General features: G+C 38.4%; 3 protein-coding genes across 3 annotated transcripts; all 3 read left to right on the top strand.

Moving 5' to 3' along the window:
- Positions 1–2,531: 2,531 nt before the first annotated feature.
- LOC144060445 (olfactory receptor 11A1-like) lies at positions 2,532–3,617 on the top strand. The gene is made up of 2 exons (XM_077579993.1): positions 2,532–3,436; positions 3,587–3,617. The coding sequence occupies exons 1-2, from the start codon at positions 2,538–2,540 to the stop codon at positions 3,615–3,617; spliced, it is 930 nt and encodes a 309-aa protein (XP_077436119.1). The 5' UTR covers positions 2,532–2,537.
- Positions 3,618–5,721: 2,104 nt separating this feature from the next.
- On the top strand, positions 5,722–6,678 carry LOC144060443 (olfactory receptor 6N2-like). Its single transcript, XM_077579992.1, has one exon. The coding sequence runs from the start codon at positions 5,722–5,724 to the stop codon at positions 6,676–6,678; it is 957 nt and encodes a 318-aa protein (XP_077436118.1).
- A 2,004-nt stretch (positions 6,679–8,682) lies between these two features.
- On the top strand, positions 8,683–15,323 carry rnaseh2b (ribonuclease H2, subunit B). The gene is made up of 11 exons (XM_077580072.1): positions 8,683–8,922; positions 9,109–9,177; positions 9,982–10,095; positions 10,195–10,271; positions 10,840–10,954; positions 11,027–11,091; positions 11,170–11,275; positions 13,202–13,283; positions 13,372–13,417; positions 14,910–14,987; positions 15,147–15,323. Exons 1-11 carry the CDS (start codon positions 8,859–8,861, stop codon positions 15,255–15,257), a joined length of 927 nt encoding a protein of 308 aa, XP_077436198.1. The 5' UTR covers positions 8,683–8,858; the 3' UTR covers positions 15,258–15,323.
- Positions 15,324–16,373: the final 1,050 nt, after the last annotated feature.

Raw genomic sequence — 16,373 nt, 5'->3', positions numbered from 1 at the left:
GCTGGAAATGTCTTTTGGCTTTACCGTGGCCATTTTTGGCCAATGAAAATCCTTGAAAATGTATATATTTTAAAAAGTCCTTATTGACTCCATTGAATCATTGTAGGGATGCACCGATACTGTATGTCGGTACTTGCACTCTGGCTCTTATAATGTTTTCGGATATTACAACAAAGATACCAGCCTGTTATATATGTACAATACTAGATAATTTTTTTCCACAACATATTAAATATTAGGGAAGATCAAATGTTTGTTTGTTTTGTTTTGTTTTTTACTTAAAAAAAGATCTGCAAAAAATGAACTTGTTGAACATTGTGGAATTAATTGAAATGTAATTATATTCAAAAATTCTATTTTTTTTTTACTAATAAGCCTTTAAAGGGGAAGTAAACCCTAAAATTTTCATTACCTCAATATGCATGTTTTGATTAATATTGTGTTTGTCAAATATGAATTAAGCAGCAAAATCCACCCATTTTTATCCATCTCAGGGGGCGACCATTTTGCCACTTGCTGTCGACAGAAAATGACATCACAGTTGCACAGCGCTCAGATAACAGCCAATCACGTCTCAGCTTGTGAATGTCACAAATTCAGAAAACAGGTGAGCTATCCTAGCCTTAGGTGATTTGGTGCCCTAGGCAAAAGTGTAGATTCTAGCTACTCACACCCCCCGTCCCCCCACCCCCTCACCGTGGCAAAAAATAAGTATATGAATTTATCATATTATTGTTATTACATATTATTAACAACTACAAAATGTTTCCAAACTATATACCATATATTTGTGTAAGATACATATAAAAAAGTAATAAAAGGTGGGCATTCATCAATATTGACGGAAGGTCCGTCAATGACGGACGCCCCTTTTGTTGACAATTGACCGGAAACTTCGGAAAATTGATGAACTTGACGAATGACGGAAGGGGGTTTTCATCCGTCAATGTAATTGTCAATCAGTCAATAAATTCGGCAATCCGTCAATGACGGACGTCTTGTTTTGGTGACGGATTGACGATGACGTAACATTGACGGATGCCCACCTCTTTTTTTTCTTCTTTTTTTTCCTGATGCCCACCTCTAATACCAGAAACATTCACAGACGCTCATTTTGCTGAGAAATCGACGAATGACGGATTGACGGTTCATCTTGAAATATTGACAGATTGACGATGATGGAAGGGTGTCCTGACGATTGCCGAATGACAGATGCTCAAAATTTATTGCCACGCCCATCTCTGTATTAATATACAAATTTAAATAAAGTAAAACTTTGGTGGTAACAAGATGATTCACAGATAACACAAATAGTGTGCAAAAAAATTAAGTATGCCTTTTTAATGTATTTATTTACATTAAACCAGCACACAATCCTTATCTTGCATTAATTAACGTGGTTATCTAAAACAATGATTTATGCAAATCTATTTGCAGGTATATAGACTGGACTGACTGCGCAGAGTAGCATGGAAACAAGTTACAAGCAAGCTAAGAAGCTAACGCTATTTTCATGTTTATTTTTTTATAGCCAATTTTATTTTATTTTATAGACAATGATACATGCCTCTACCCTGGGCCTGTTTTTTCCTCCTCTTCCTTTCGCCGCTTTCTTAATTCAGCACCTGAGGGCTTGGACCTTTTCATTTTCAAAGTTTTTGATGTACTGTATAGACAACAACAGAAGCGTGTCATCCAGCCATCAATAGCGCTAACACTCTGAGATGATGCACGACCCCTCCCCCTACCTTTGACTGTAAACAGCAGCAGCGGGTCAGGTTCAGGGTGCCAGGTCATGATCTCATAGTCATTTGTTTGAAGTAGAAGTTAGGCTGTATGTGCTCATGTATGTACAACAATTATTTTTGGGAAATTGGTCATGATTAGATTAATTGTATATGCAAGGCTTTATTGATCTTTTACTTGTTTTGGTGTAAGCAATGGATAAGGGTTTATAACTTACACTAATATCTGTGCATTTAAGAAAAGTGCATGTTCTGTTTATTTTCCATTATTCGCTTTTTCTTCTTTATTGGCTTTCTTTTCTATTTTAATGATTTATTATTAAATATAATAACTTATTGTACATGATAAAAGTTAGTAGGGGTAGGATAAGATAAGTTCTTGTGCCGTATTTTCACGACTATAAGGCGCACTTTAAAGTCTTAAATTTTCTTCAATGCAATATTCACAGGCATATATTCTTCCTACTTTGTGAAAAATGTGTTACAACCATGGCTTTGCGGAACATTTTGCCGAGTTAAATCCACATGTATTATCTGTGACACTGGTCACTGGAGGTCAAGGCACTTACAACACAAGCACAAAATAATACTCAACTTTATTCATAGGGCACTTAGAAAAAACAACAACACAACAATAACAAAGAGCTATAGAGCAGTTTGTTGACGTGACAGCAGCTCTTAATGAGATCCACAGAGGCTGAGCAGCCATTATAAAAAGACTTCACGGTCTGGCAACTCTTGACCACCGTTGTGCATTCATGTGCACATGAAGAGTCAACACATGAACGCAACATGATGAACGGAACGCAATACCTAATAAGTCTTGGTGGCTATGTAGACGTGGACAAGTACAGATATGTTTACTTTGTATTCTTTTTGATGCTATATGTTCTCATCCTCTTCTCTAATTGCACCATCATTTGCCTAATCTGGATTCACAGGAATCTTCATGAGCCAATGTATATTTTCATTGCAGCTTTGTCTTTAAACTCGCTTTTGTTCAGCACTGCTATCTACCCCAAACTGTTCGTGGATGTCTTGTCTCACAGGCAGAGCGTTTCTCATTCGGCATGTCTGTTGCAGTATTTAATATTTTATTCACTAGCAGGTTCAGACTTCTTGTTGTTGTCAGCCATGGCTTTTGACAGATATTTGTCCATCTGCAGGCCTCTGCAATATGCAACTACCATGGGCACAACAAGTGTAACCATCTTCTTGGTTTTGGCCTGGTTTCTGCCTGCCTGCCATGTGTTGGTGGCAACTGCCATCAGCGCAGAGCAAAAACTTTGCCACTTTATATTAAAAGGAATTTTTTGCAACAATTCTATCCAGAAACTTTACTGTGTGAAACCAAGGTTTCTCACTGTGTGGGGTTTGTTTGTTCTAACAAATATTAGTCTTATCCCTGTGCTGTTTATCCTCTTCACGTACATAAAGATATTCATGGTGGCCTATCGCAGCTGTGGGGAAGTCAGAAAAAAAGCAGCAGAGACGTGTTTACCCCACTTGATGGTTTTAATCAGCTTCTCGTGTTTATGTGGTTTTGACGTCATCATAGCACGACTGGAGTCGGATCTTTCAAAAACTGTGCGACTGCTTATGAGTCTACAAATTGTGGTGTACAATCCTTTGTTCAATCCAATCATATATGGAGTGAAGATGAAAGAAATCTGGAAGCACATCAAGAGACTGTTGCTTTTGTGTGGAACACATTCAATATATGAAATGCGATGTGAAAGTACATGCTATGGTCATAGTGATGACTAATGACTCCTTTTGTGTTATTCCTAATGTGAAATTGTGCTGATGTGATGTGTGATTATTGTGAACTGTTTTTGTAGAAAGGTTCCAGTGTTGAATAAAAAGCACTGAGGATCATATCCCATAACATCATGATTTCATTTGTCACATTTGTTTTTCTCTACAGAAACGAATATGTGTAAAATGTGGAGGAGGTATTTTTAGTTTCAGAACATTTTATTTATCCATGTGGGACATTGCTTTGTAATGTACATAAGTGTATATAGTGCAGTGGAATCAATAAATAGATTGCAGAGTTAAGAGCAATTTTTATCTCATCTAAATTGTGCAAGAATTAAGAGGGTCTCATTTTGTTGCTGATTGTAAAATGGAGACCCACGATCCTGTTATAGTCAGGACATTACTTTTAACATTAGCAAGGAAAAAAGTTATAATTTGGACATTATAAAAAAAATGTTTTTGCTGTACCAGACTGAAGGGAAAAAGTTGTGTTACTTGTTTTATTTGCAAAGTTATTTGTGGTGGCGAGCCAATAGAGAGGATCACTCATAAATGATAGCAGAAAATTCTGAAAAAAATGTGATAAACCAGTAATGTTTGAGAGGTCCTTAAGATATCACACATAGAACTGGAGGGCTACAAAGAAAAAAGAAAAAAGGAATGATATTGAAGAGTGGAGTAGAGGGCGAGTGAAAAAGGACAGTAGTTTTGTTGTTATTGATAATGTGCCGCTTCATTAAACCTCTTACCATCCGGTACATGTCTTGTTCTCATTTTATTGTTCTCATTACATCCCCAGTTAAACCTCTTTTTTCCCCTATTCATTTATTTTATTTTAAATTATTTCCTAATTGTATTTCTAACTATAGGGCATTCCCCCTTTTATAATTTATACTTACAATAAAACTAATTTAGGGAAAGCATTTCTATGACCAACCAGCAGGCAGACCTGTTCACCCCCGGTTCTTAACTACCCCCAAGGCCGCGCACCCACAGGGACACGAGCAAACCACATCCAACGTGAGGAAATGCATCCCACCTTATTTTCAGCCAGCCGAATGTTGAATGCTCGCACCCTAGCAGACGGAAGCTCTTACCGATCCTGTTCATGACCCCAAAATTGTTGTATATTTTCTTTGAGAAACGAGGCAAGCAAGCAATGCTGGATTGATGGTGGAAAAAAACTTCACTCACTTAGCCTTAATTGTTGATTGGAACAAGATTATCTCCAGGGTAAACCTGACCCTACGTAACAATATACCCTATACAATGATGGCGATTTTTCATATGTGGAGTGCTTTTCTTTGTTTGTTTTTAGCATTTCTCCACTTTCTCAGTCTTTCAATGCAGCCGTTTTGGAACGCAATGCAAGCACCAAATTCAAAATGAGAGAACATTTGGAGAAAAAAAAAATCATGATCAGTTTGAACATTAAAACCCTGGAGAACCCATGGGGTCAAAATTGGCCCCTATAAATTCTGCTACTCAAATAACAAAGACCTTCTTTTTTTTTTTTTTTTTTTTTACAAATTTTACTTCAAAAGTCCAGAGTGCCACTTCTGAGCCCTGCATGGGGCCATTTAGTGGATGAATATTGCACTTACATGAGCCAGAGTGGTGTGACAAGATGGCTGACAACATGCTGTTTTGTTGAGCTGGAAATCAATCCAAACAAAACCATCTTCTCAGCAAACCATCAGATGGTAAAATTGTGGGTTTTTTTTGTTAATCTATTTCATATCATGTTGCAGAATGCCTAGGAGTATGTTTTATATATATATTTTGATAAATTAGCAACTCTGAGCTAGTTAAAAAAAAGGGTTAAAATTGAAAAAACATATATTTTGGTGTTCAGTGAACTTATAGCAGTCATTTAATGTATAATTCCTAATTTTCCAAAGAAGAAAAGGGTTCTTGGGTTCTCCAGGGTTAACTTAGAAGGGGCTAAAAAAAAATATTTGGAGGCGCTTCAGCCTCCCTAAAATCGGCCCACCCCACTGGCACACAGGCTCGTTCAGGGATTCAATAGAAGTTCAACTTGCCAGTCAACATCGAGAGATGCTGGGCCGATACGAAAGCAAAGAAGTATTGGATCATCTTGTTGACATGACAGCAGCTCCTAATGAGATCCATGGAGGCTGAGCAACCCTCATAAAAGGCTTGACGCTCCTGCAACAACTCCTGTGCATTGTGCACATGAAGAGTGAACGCATGAATGATGAACGAAACACAAATGCTAATAAGTCTTGGTGGTTATGTCGATGTGGTAAAGTACAGATATGTTTACTTTGTACTGTGGTTTATTGTGTATGTTCTCATCCTCTGCTGTAATCTCACCATTATTTATATCATCTGGATTCACAGGAACCTTCATGAGCCCATGTATATTTTCATTGCAGCTTTGTCTCTAAACTCGCTTTTGTTCAGCACTGCTATCTACCCCAAAATGTTTGTGGACGTCTTGTCTCACAGGCAGAGTGTTTCTCATTCAGCTTGTCTGTTGCAATCCTTTTTTTTCTACACTTTAGGTGGATCAGACTTCTTGTTGTTGTCAGCCTTGGCTTTTGACAGATATGTGGCCATCTGCAAGCCTCTGCAATATGCAACTACCATGGGCACAACCAGTGTAACCATCTTCTTGGTTTTGGCCTGGTTTCTGCCCGCCTGCCAGATTGGGGTGGGAACTGCCGTCAGAGGAGAGCAAAAACTTTGCCACTTTATATTAAAAGGAATTTTTTGCAACAATTCTGTCCAGAAACTTTACTGTGTGAAACAAAGGTTTCTCACTGTGTGGGGTTTGTTTGTTTTAGCAAATATTAGTCTTATCCCTGTGCTGTTTATCCTCTTCACGTACATAAAGATATTCATGGTGGCCTATCGCAGCTGTGGGGAAGTCAGAAAAAAAGCAGCAGAGACGTGTTTACCCCACTTGATGGTTTTAATCAGCTTCTCGTGTTTATGTGGTTTTGACGTCATCATAGCACGACTGGAGTCGGATCTTTCAAAAACTGTGCGACTGATTATGAGTGTACAAATAGTGGTGTACAATCCTTTGTTCAATCCGATAATTTATGGAGTGAAGATGAAAGAAATCTGGAAGCACATCAAGAGACTGTTATTGTGTGGAACACATCATCCAATAAGTCAAAAGCGAAGTGAAAGTTCACACTAAGGTCACAGTGAAGCTCAAGTAGTCTCTTTTTATGGTTTCGCTATGTGAAATTGTGCTAATCTGACGTGATTGATCGTTGCTGTTTTTGTAGAAAGCTTCCAGAGTTGAATAAAAAGCATTGAGGATTATACACTTCATGTCATAATTTCATTTGTGATTCATTACATTTGTTTTTCAAAGCAGGAAAGAAGAGTGAAATGTGGAGGGGATATTTTTAGTTTCAGAACACTTTATTTATCAATGTGGGTCATTTAACATAACAGAGGATAGCACTAATTTACATGAATTAACAACATGAAATAATGCAAATAAGGGCATATTGCAAATAAGTGCAGTGGAAAAAATAAATACATTCCAGTGAGTGGTTTCGATTTTAAAATGTAGACTCCATCATCTTGCTGTAGTCGTGACATCAATTTAAACTTTATAAGGGGGAAAAAAGCATTACAGCTTGAACATTATTGCAAAAAAAAAAAGTCGTGAGATTTGTTCTCTTTTATTTGCAAAGTCGTTTGTGGCACCAATCCAGTGAATCCCCTTGTTGGGGACACTTTCTGTGCCATGTTCGACTCTTTCCCTGGCGTTTCTTCCTGTGCCAACTATGCAAAAACCTGAAGGTAGCCAACACAAATTCAACATATAAATCTTGCAAGGAATTTTTTTTCCAGAGTACTGTATATGTTTTATACATAAAAAGAAATGCAAAAAAAAAATTCTACATGGCATCTGTGTGAGACAGAGAGAGTGAGAGCGAATGAATGGAAAACAAACTGTCAGAAGAACTCCAAAGGGAATGCTTTTATTAAGTTGTAGTTTTTGTCAGCTATACCTCCTTTTTGTGCGTCTGCTCTCTGGGTATAGAATACTATATTTAATGTTAACGTATAGTTGTGAGCAAAAGTATGTGAACCATTAGAAATAATAACCTGATTAAATTTTAATAAAATGTGATGTGATCTTAATTCACAGAGCTGCCATAGACAAACAGTTTTACTAGCACACAAACAATGATATAGTTTATTCTCTTTTTTTTTTAATGGAATAAAGTGCAGGGTGGGAAAAAAATGAAACCTGAGGCTCATGTCATGACTTAGACAACACCTTAAGTCCGATCATTGTGTTACAAGTGCATACTTTTGTTGTTTTAAATGTTGTCATTCCTCACAATGTTTGCTGTTCATTATTTAATGATTGATTGAATATATTCAATCAAAGAAAACATAAGATGTTCTAGCTACCCCCCAATTGAAAGTGTACTCAAAGAAGGGCTTTTACTTGTGTAGGTCTTGGTTGACCCCAAGTGTCATTTTTGTTGTTGTTGACATTTAATACAAAATGTGAAAGCCCTATATAGGACAACGACATGCAGGGGCTGCATATCACAACCCTAACTGCTCATCTTAAATAGTTTTGTGGTTCCTAGAATAATCTTCTTCTTTTCTTTTTTAATCACATATAAGACAACTATAACATCTTTGGTCGCCCTAAGGGTCTTTTATTTGTTTTTTAAAATAAAAAAACAATTCTTTATTTAACAAATTGTAAGGTACATACAGAAACAACACACAGTTACAATAACAATATAAATAACCACAGCAAACTTGGATGTAGTAATAAGAATAATAAGAGATTTATTTAACAAAAAAATATATTCAACAATTGTCTGTTTGGGGGCAAAAAATATATAAATAATGTAATAGGACAATGATTGAACTCGTCCGTGAATGCAATCAAAATCAAATACTGTACACATTTGCGCCCCTAGCGTCGTTATTAGAGCGCTACAGTCGGAGTGACGTCACAACTGTATGTACCACTGCATGATACGGAGGGGAAACCGAGGGTGGTACTCTACTTAAATAGCGTGCGTGTCGCAACTTTATTAAAACGGTTAGGCACAACACTCTTCAAAATCCATTTTACGAACTTAAAAACTCTTAAGAAGTTCTCAAAAACTAGCAAACAAAACCTAGTAAAGTCACAACTGTGGTGATGCCCCACCCTACTCTGTGAAGAAATGGCAGACGTTTGGGGAGAGGCGCCTTTTCTGAGCTCTTGTCAATTTAACACACAATCGCTTAGCATGATTTGGTTTGCTGTCATTGTACGTTGATTAAAAAACACAATGTGATAAGTTTGAGTACTGCAAATCAATCATTTACAAGGTCCAACGTTTCAGCATGGCCTCAAAGAAGAAGCGAACGCCTAACGTACAGAACGATAGCTGGGTTGTTATCGCTGCAGGTAACTTAACTGTTGTAGCTAGGTTCAGCAAAGCTAGCTTAACACACGGTACATTTCGCTGAGTATGACGGTTAGCTCGTGTGTTGTCGATAACCTATCCTTTTTAGCATGGCTTCATACTTAGTCAACTTTTGCATGAGATGTTAAACTGTCACATACTGACTTAAACTCTGACTTTGCCTTCAGACTCCGTCATAGACAGCCAGAGGAAGGACAATGACCCAACTTTTGTGAGACTACGGAATCCAGCCACAGGTAGAACTTCCGGTCCACCTGCACGTTCTGGCTACTTTCTAAATCTGATGCCCAAAGACCACTTGCCCACAGGCTTGTTCTAAAAAATAGCATACCCGTGCTGGGACATTGTGATTTTCTGGGAATGTTGCTGAAGCAATCATTTGAAAATGTAAACACTGATAGATATTTATGGAAATAATCGTGTTGTGTATATCTGTCTCCTAATTATTGCGAGAAATCATTAAGATAATCAGTGCATTCACGTAAGGCTATGTCATTAATAACATAATTCAAAGGTAATTTTGAGCAAATGTGTTATTTTAGAAGTTTGCACCAAATGAGGCTCAATAAGGCACCATAGTAATTTTCATTTGATTGTTTGACATTTATAACTTATAGAAGTATTTTTCATACAAATATGGATTGTAAATATAAATTTACTAATAAGTTAGTGATGGACTACAGTATATTCCAATTTACGTACATGCTACTGTAGGGATGGAACTCGATCAACGAAAGGATATCCATCCACCAATTTGGAATACCGCTTGCGAGCCTTTTAAAATATATGATTCATCTATTCATTCTTAAGGACAATTTAAAATACATCACATCCTTAACAAAAGCGGGGGCTCGGGGTGGGTCGGGGTTGGTGGGGGAGAATCCTAAATCTCCACCTACTGTATATTCAGGACTACACCAAAATCCAGTTGTGTAGGTCTAATCCTACCTAAGGCGCTACAAGTGTTATTAAGGCAAAGATCTCTAATAAAATACCCTTTGGTCTCCCTATAAATAAATCTATTGGCCTTGTTCCTGCAGATGCCGCCTCCCTGTACATGCTGAGTGGCGGCAAAGGCAACTTGCAGCTTTTCGAGGTCAAAGCGTTTGAAGAAGACTTCCGTTCCTGGTTTGTTGGCCAGACAGTCCAGAGAGGTAAAGATTTTTGACTAAGTTTGATCAAACTAGTCATGATTATGTATTCACTGTCAGTGTCCGATCTCCTGTTCATCACCTACTCTTGTTTTTACACAGATGGGAGGCTTCTGTTCATCACGCCGATGGATCCTCTTTATTTAATTTTGCCCTATTTGATCAAATCTGGAAAAGAAGTGAGTACTCATTCACCTTAAATAATTCCCGTTTCCTGTGAGACATTATTGTTCCGTGGGAATGATAAAACTTTCAGGTAAATTTCATTTACTTAGTCTGATTTTTTTTTTTATTTGCTATTAATAATTTATCTTTATTCACCTATCTATGCATGTGACATTTAGTAAGAGAGAGCAATTGAATGTTCTATCACCAGATGGCAAAAGGCACGTTTTGTGACATTTTTGTTTGGTTGCTGTGAAATTCTTTTAAAATCAATATTTGGAACTACTGCCTTAACCATACAGTAGAACATCTACACCAGAGGTGGTCATAATCAAGTAAAACCTAATTAGAATCCCCAAAATGGTTAGCCCACATATTCTCATATGGCATAATAATACAATGTGTTCAATCATTGCGTCCTACGACCATTACCAAAGGTCATATTGCAATTTATTGAGCGGCTTGAATGTGCTTCACTCCACACCTTTGTTTATCGCCCTCTCACCAGACTTAAAAATGATTTCTGATCCATAAGGAATTTCTAAAAGCCTCCCTTAATGATGTCTTCTGCTTTTGGTTTAGGGCAAGTTCCAGCCAGTGGACCAAATGGTGATGGACGAAGAGTTTCCGGTGTGTACCAGGCTTCTGAACTGCACGCATTCATTCTCATCCATGCATCACATAGCGGATGAAAAAGGTTAAGGAACTAATATGCTTAATGCGTACATTTAAAGTCAGATGCCTCACATGTTTGTTTGTTTTTTGCTAGAGGTGGGAAGCCTCAAGTTTCACCGATACAGTCAAGAAAAAACAATGGCTTGGTTAAAGAAGAAGGTATATGCTTTATTCAGAATCAGTCCATCTTTAGATAAACATCACCGTTGAATTCACATTTTTGTTATGTTCCTGTAGGTGGAGAAAACAGTCCTTGTGCTCAAGACGAAAAACATCTGTGTGGGGGAAGGAGTCAAATCCTCCTCATATATCCGAGTCAAGATGGAGTCAAATTCAAGCAAAGGTAACGTTCTTTCTCCTCTTAAAAAAAAAAAAAATCACATTAAACGATGGCCGCTATGAAAAATCTTTTGGAAAAACAATCCCATTAATATTGTACAAAATGCGAGAAATTCAGGAAATCTGGTTAGACTTCATTTCCAGATTAACTGCAAGTTAATTTTAGTTGGTTAGTTTTTTTTTGTGAGAGGATGGGAGAAGTGCATCTATAGAGCAGGGGATGGATTTTATTGCAGCATAAGGCATTTTTCTGTGCTTGGCTGCTGAGTACAAAATGGCTAATGAAATTAAACCAGAAAACGGTCAAATTGAAGACAACTGAAATATACCATGCAGTGTAGGGATGCACGGTTAACCGGTACTAATTTGGTATCTGGGTACTGCGTCATTTAAAACTATACTATACTGCGTTTTGTATGGTACCGGTACTTGCAGCGCCGCCGCTCGCCAAGTAACCTTACCGAGACTCGTAGCTAGTCCGAGGAGTTAGCATAGAGCAAACAAGTAGCAGCATATCGTTGCGGCGTGGGTCGCTTCCCCGCCTGGGAGACTGTGTGCGCGTGCGTGTGTCTAAGTGAGTGTGTGTGTGGGGGGGTGGGGGGATGGGGTTCGGGCATGCGTGCGCAGCCAGAGAAGAAGGAGCCCATGAAACTGGAATGAGCATATTTCAAATAAAAGTGTATTTGACTCACACGTACGGAGGTAGACAAAAAGAAGATCATGAAACGAATGATGGCTGAAGAAAATGCGCAAGGCGAAGCATAACGCAGGCGCACCGGTTTGTAGACAATGTTATAAAACCTGCCAGGCGAAAGGCGGAAACACCTCCAACGTCACAAAACATTTAAAAGACAAGCACCCTGACCTGCACAAGGAGCTCAAAGATCGACAGGTAGGCCTTCCATTACTTTCTGGTTGATAACCTGCTATTTCTCCCCCTTACGCACTGTAGTTATGAATGACGTAATTTACAACTGGCTGCAACGGAAGCGTAACGGCAATGCTTAAAGGAACGGCTACTACGAGTTGTCCTTTCATAAAATCTCATGGAACACACCACTCAAAAACACTACAAAACTTTGTTTGGTAATTAGCTCAGTTGTAGAGCAACGCCCGTTATCTGACATACATTTCAGCTCGTCTTCAATGCAGGTGGAGCTCCCACCCGGACATTCTCTCTGTCTCTCTCACTCACACTCTCTCTCTCTCACTCACACATATACATACATATATATATATATATATCTCTATATATATAAAGACACAAGAAAAAAACGTCTTTAATGACTTTTTTACAAGTTGTCTTTTGATTTGGAAAAAGTACCGAAAAGTATCGAAGTACTTGCTGGTACCGGAGCCGATACCAAAATATTGGTATCGCGACCACACTAATGCAGTGTAATTGTGTAGAGACTCACATGTATGGCACATTTTAGTGCCGCCTCACATGTTGGCAAGAGTCAATGGTGGGTACACAAGTTGCTCTGAAATTGATGAACGTTTTGCTCTTGTACCATAAGTTAAAAAGTAAACGCTTAAATGCTGTGTGGATGTTCTGTGAGGGTGAAATAATCAGGATGAATTTTGTATCTGTATTACACAGTGGTTAACTTCTTATTGTTTGGAAGTTTAATGTTTCTTCAGACATTGTCAAAACCATAAATCCATGTTTTATAATGGCCACATTATTATTGGAACACAAATTATTTTATTTCATGTGAGAAATTGTCCTAAAAGTATTCAACCTCAGGTTTTTCACTGTACTCTACTTGGATTATTTCAGAGGAACGCATAGTACTCGTGCATCACCACTAGATGGTGGTAGCATCATATTTCATGTGTCACCGATTATTATTGTAAACCATTTCGTTCAGGCCTGATCAAAGAATCGAATGATAATCCTTCTTGTTTGATTACCTTTACACTTCAGAGGACTACCTTGGTTACGCCCATGGCCTCATCTCAGAATACATCAGCAAAGACTTGAGCAAGGACCTTCGCCATCACTTGCAGTATGTTTACATGCCCATATCCATCTTTTTGTTTTGCCAACTCATTATGAATGTGAATTTAGCTGAGGCCTGTTTTGTCGCCATGCAGGTTACCAGAGATCACAAGTCCAAAGGAGCCCGAACCACCTTCAAAGGTGCAGTATATCTTGCAATTTCAAGCAAAAGGTTATCAAATCGACTGATTTTTCTAGCAGGTTTCTCTCACAAACAATGTAGAGATAAATTTGAGTGAGGTAATAGTTATTTACGTTGCATAAAACACATGCTGCAAATGTATCAATACGTGACCCAATAACCAGAGTAGAGACCTTACCATGGGTTACCTGTACCGTCCCATGGCAAATACACTCAAAGCCTGTACAGTGAAACAGCAAATGGCGAAATCAAATCCGTTATGGTTCCGCTGAGCACTCTTTGTGGGGTGGCCCTGGCCGCTTTAGTGACCCCTCGATAACATTGAACCTTGAAGTGATTAAAGTTAAAATAAAATAAAAATACTCAAGAGAAAAATACCATAAAATTATCTGCTAGTAAAATTATATTTGTATCTTTTGTTTTGTGTGCCGGTACGTTGTAATGTGCAATCTTGTTTACATCCAAGCTCCTCTGTCAGTGCCGTAAATGTTTATTTGCGGAAGACGCTACCCAAAGCAGTACATGCATTACATTCACCCTCCTACATTGTTCATACACCGTTAAGTGACGTAATACTACGTTAGAGTGCATGCATTAAAGTTCCAGTCATTTTAGGACTACTTTATCTTGTTAGCAGGCTCATTATTGTGTGAAGGCTGAGGCCATTGTGGATGGGGGGAGTGATTTTTTTTTTTTTTTTTTAAACCCACTGAAAAATCATAAGTATGTGTTTTCCACGAAAAATATATATATTGGAAAACCAAATCAGCAAATAGGTAAAGCCAAACCATGAGTATGCGGGGGTCCACTGTAGTAGAGGAAACATATTAACCCCCCACCCCTCAAAGAAGTAATAAAATATAGATGTTGTTGTTTTTGAGGATTAATCGAGGGGCCACGCCTGCTTTAGGTAGTGATGGGCAGACTAAGCATTTTAAACTCATGAATCTTTCCATCCAACTGGTTCACAAAAAGGTTCAGCTTCATTTATGCGGATTTTCCTTATCTGTTCATTAATTGCACCCACACGTGAACCACTACTTGAGACAGCGAGGCTTCATGCGTCAGCAATGATGTCATTTCCCGAAAATGAATCATGCTTCTATAAGCGCTTTAGAAATTCCATCCTGCATTTCACGACACACGCTTCAAAGCCTTGGCACCTTTTGACCCATCACTATATGTCTAGGTGCATCTGGTTTGCTACTGAATCCAATTAGGGTCAGCACTTACTATTTGGAGGTTTGTGTGTTAGCGTAATGATTACTTCCAGCACTTTTTTCCCTGGTGGGTGGAAATAAGTTTATCAGAGGAAGGCATTTTGTCTAGATGACAAACCCATTAACATACTCATTCATCCAAACAAACATTTTCCTTAAATATTACTTGTGTGTGTTTAATTCACCTTTAGTATTGAATACAGTATTTGGTTATGTTCACATACTCCATCAACACTATCCAAACTATAGAACACGTTTCTCTGTTTGACAGAAACGGAAACTGTCCGACAAGCCGGTGGAGGCGGGAGAAGACTACACCAAATTCAACAGTGCAGACTTTGCTCGCAAAGTGAGTGTCTGCGATTTCGACAGACTGGTCATGATAGCAGACTCTGTTTATGCATCTTACATTCTAGATGGTCTCGTCTTTGGCAGCATCTCAGTCAACCTTGAGAGAAAGTTTGTGTCGCGAAACCGCATGGTCCATGTTTTCTTTGTCTCTTTGTAGCCACCCAAGAAGATGACAGCTGCACAGAAGAATCTGGCAAAGGTGGACAAAAGTGGCATGAAGACGATGTCGTCCTTCTTTAGCCCCAAAGTGAAAGTGGAAAAGAAATGATGTTTTTGTCCATTTTGTGCTTGCTTTTGTACACGTCACTTTTGTAATAAAGCAACTGAAAACGTTTTCATGAGATACTTTCACTTGTTCAGCTGAGGTCAAACTCAAATTCCTGCCATTCCCAGCCAACTTTTAAACCATTTTTTATTACTTAGTGTAAAGTGGTAGAGCAAAGGCACTGTCAATTTTGACTGTCAATGTACAAATTGGCTGAGTAGTTTGTGCTAATCTTTGTTGCCAACCAAAACAGCAGCCTTTACTGATGCACATCAGTCTCGCACGTGAATTAAAATTTCAAGACTTAATGCTTTTCTCTGGGTGGTATTACATTTATCAATAAGTGGGGGGCTTCAACTTACGTTTCAAAAACAATCTTTGCTCAATTGAAGAGTCCAAAGTTGTCCATGGATGTGAATGTCAATGGTTGTTTTTGTGGATTAGTGCCCCTCTATTATTTGTCCAGGGTGTCCAATGTCATCTTGAATAGACTCCAGCTCAACCGCGACCAAAATGAGGACAAGCACTACAGATATACATAATTGTCACAGTTGTCACCAAGGATGCGCTGTAAATTTATGTAGAGTATTCAAGGCTATATTAGTTTGTTGTCTATTAAAAGGATGATGAAATCCTCACGGGGGTAGTTGGTGTGGCCCTGGTTTAAGTTTTTGGGCCAATGACAAAGCCTGCACTTTACTGCTGCCCTTTGTAATGGTGGTGTGCAGTCATTGAGGGCACTTATGTATTCTTTTTTAAGCTTCACTCAAAGATCTTTTCACCCACAGCGTACTTAAGGCTTTGGGATTTTGTAGCAATTTTTTTGTCAATGCCGAGAACAAAGTGTAACCCTGAATACATGCGTTGGAGAGATTCACTACTTTGGATGAAAGTTACAAGGATGATTAGATATTGATGTATATATATTTCCCTCTCATACTAAATAATAACCTTAGCAGTTTGCCAAGTGTAAAGGCCTCGAACTTCTTTGGTGAAGCAGCTCAGGCAGACACGACATTCGCCTTCGAGACAGTCTTGTTGCTGGAGGATCTATTGCTGCGCTTGCCTTTGATGCCTTTCAAAACGCACACATTCTAAATCCCATCATAGCTTATTCAA

This window comes from Vanacampus margaritifer, chromosome 11 (assembly GCF_051991255.1).
Source record: "Vanacampus margaritifer isolate UIUO_Vmar chromosome 11, RoL_Vmar_1.0, whole genome shotgun sequence".
NCBI classification, from domain to species: domain Eukaryota; kingdom Metazoa; phylum Chordata; class Actinopteri; order Syngnathiformes; family Syngnathidae; genus Vanacampus; species Vanacampus margaritifer.
This window is presented reverse-complemented; position numbering and strand designations above follow the sequence as displayed.

Coding starts and splice junctions, on each gene's coding strand:
- LOC144060443 (XM_077579992.1), top strand. CDS start 5,722: ATGATGAACGAAACACAAATGCTAATAAGTCTTGGTGGTTATGTCGAT.
- rnaseh2b (XM_077580072.1), top strand. CDS start 8,859: ATGGCCTCAAAGAAGAAGCGAACGCCTAACGTACAGAACGATAGCTGG. Junction 10,096..10,194: donor TGGCCAGACAGTCCAGAGAG/GTAAAGATTTTT, acceptor GTTTTTACACAG/ATGGGAGGCTTCTGTTCATC. Junction 10,272..10,839: donor TGATCAAATCTGGAAAAGAA/GTGAGTACTCAT, acceptor CTTTTGGTTTAG/GGCAAGTTCCAGCCAGTGGA.
- LOC144060445 (XM_077579993.1), top strand. CDS start 2,538: ATGATGAACGGAACGCAATACCTAATAAGTCTTGGTGGCTATGTAGAC. Junction 3,437..3,586: donor TGGAAGCACATCAAGAGACT/GTTGCTTTTGTG, acceptor CTGTTTTTGTAG/AAAGGTTCCAGTGTTGAATA.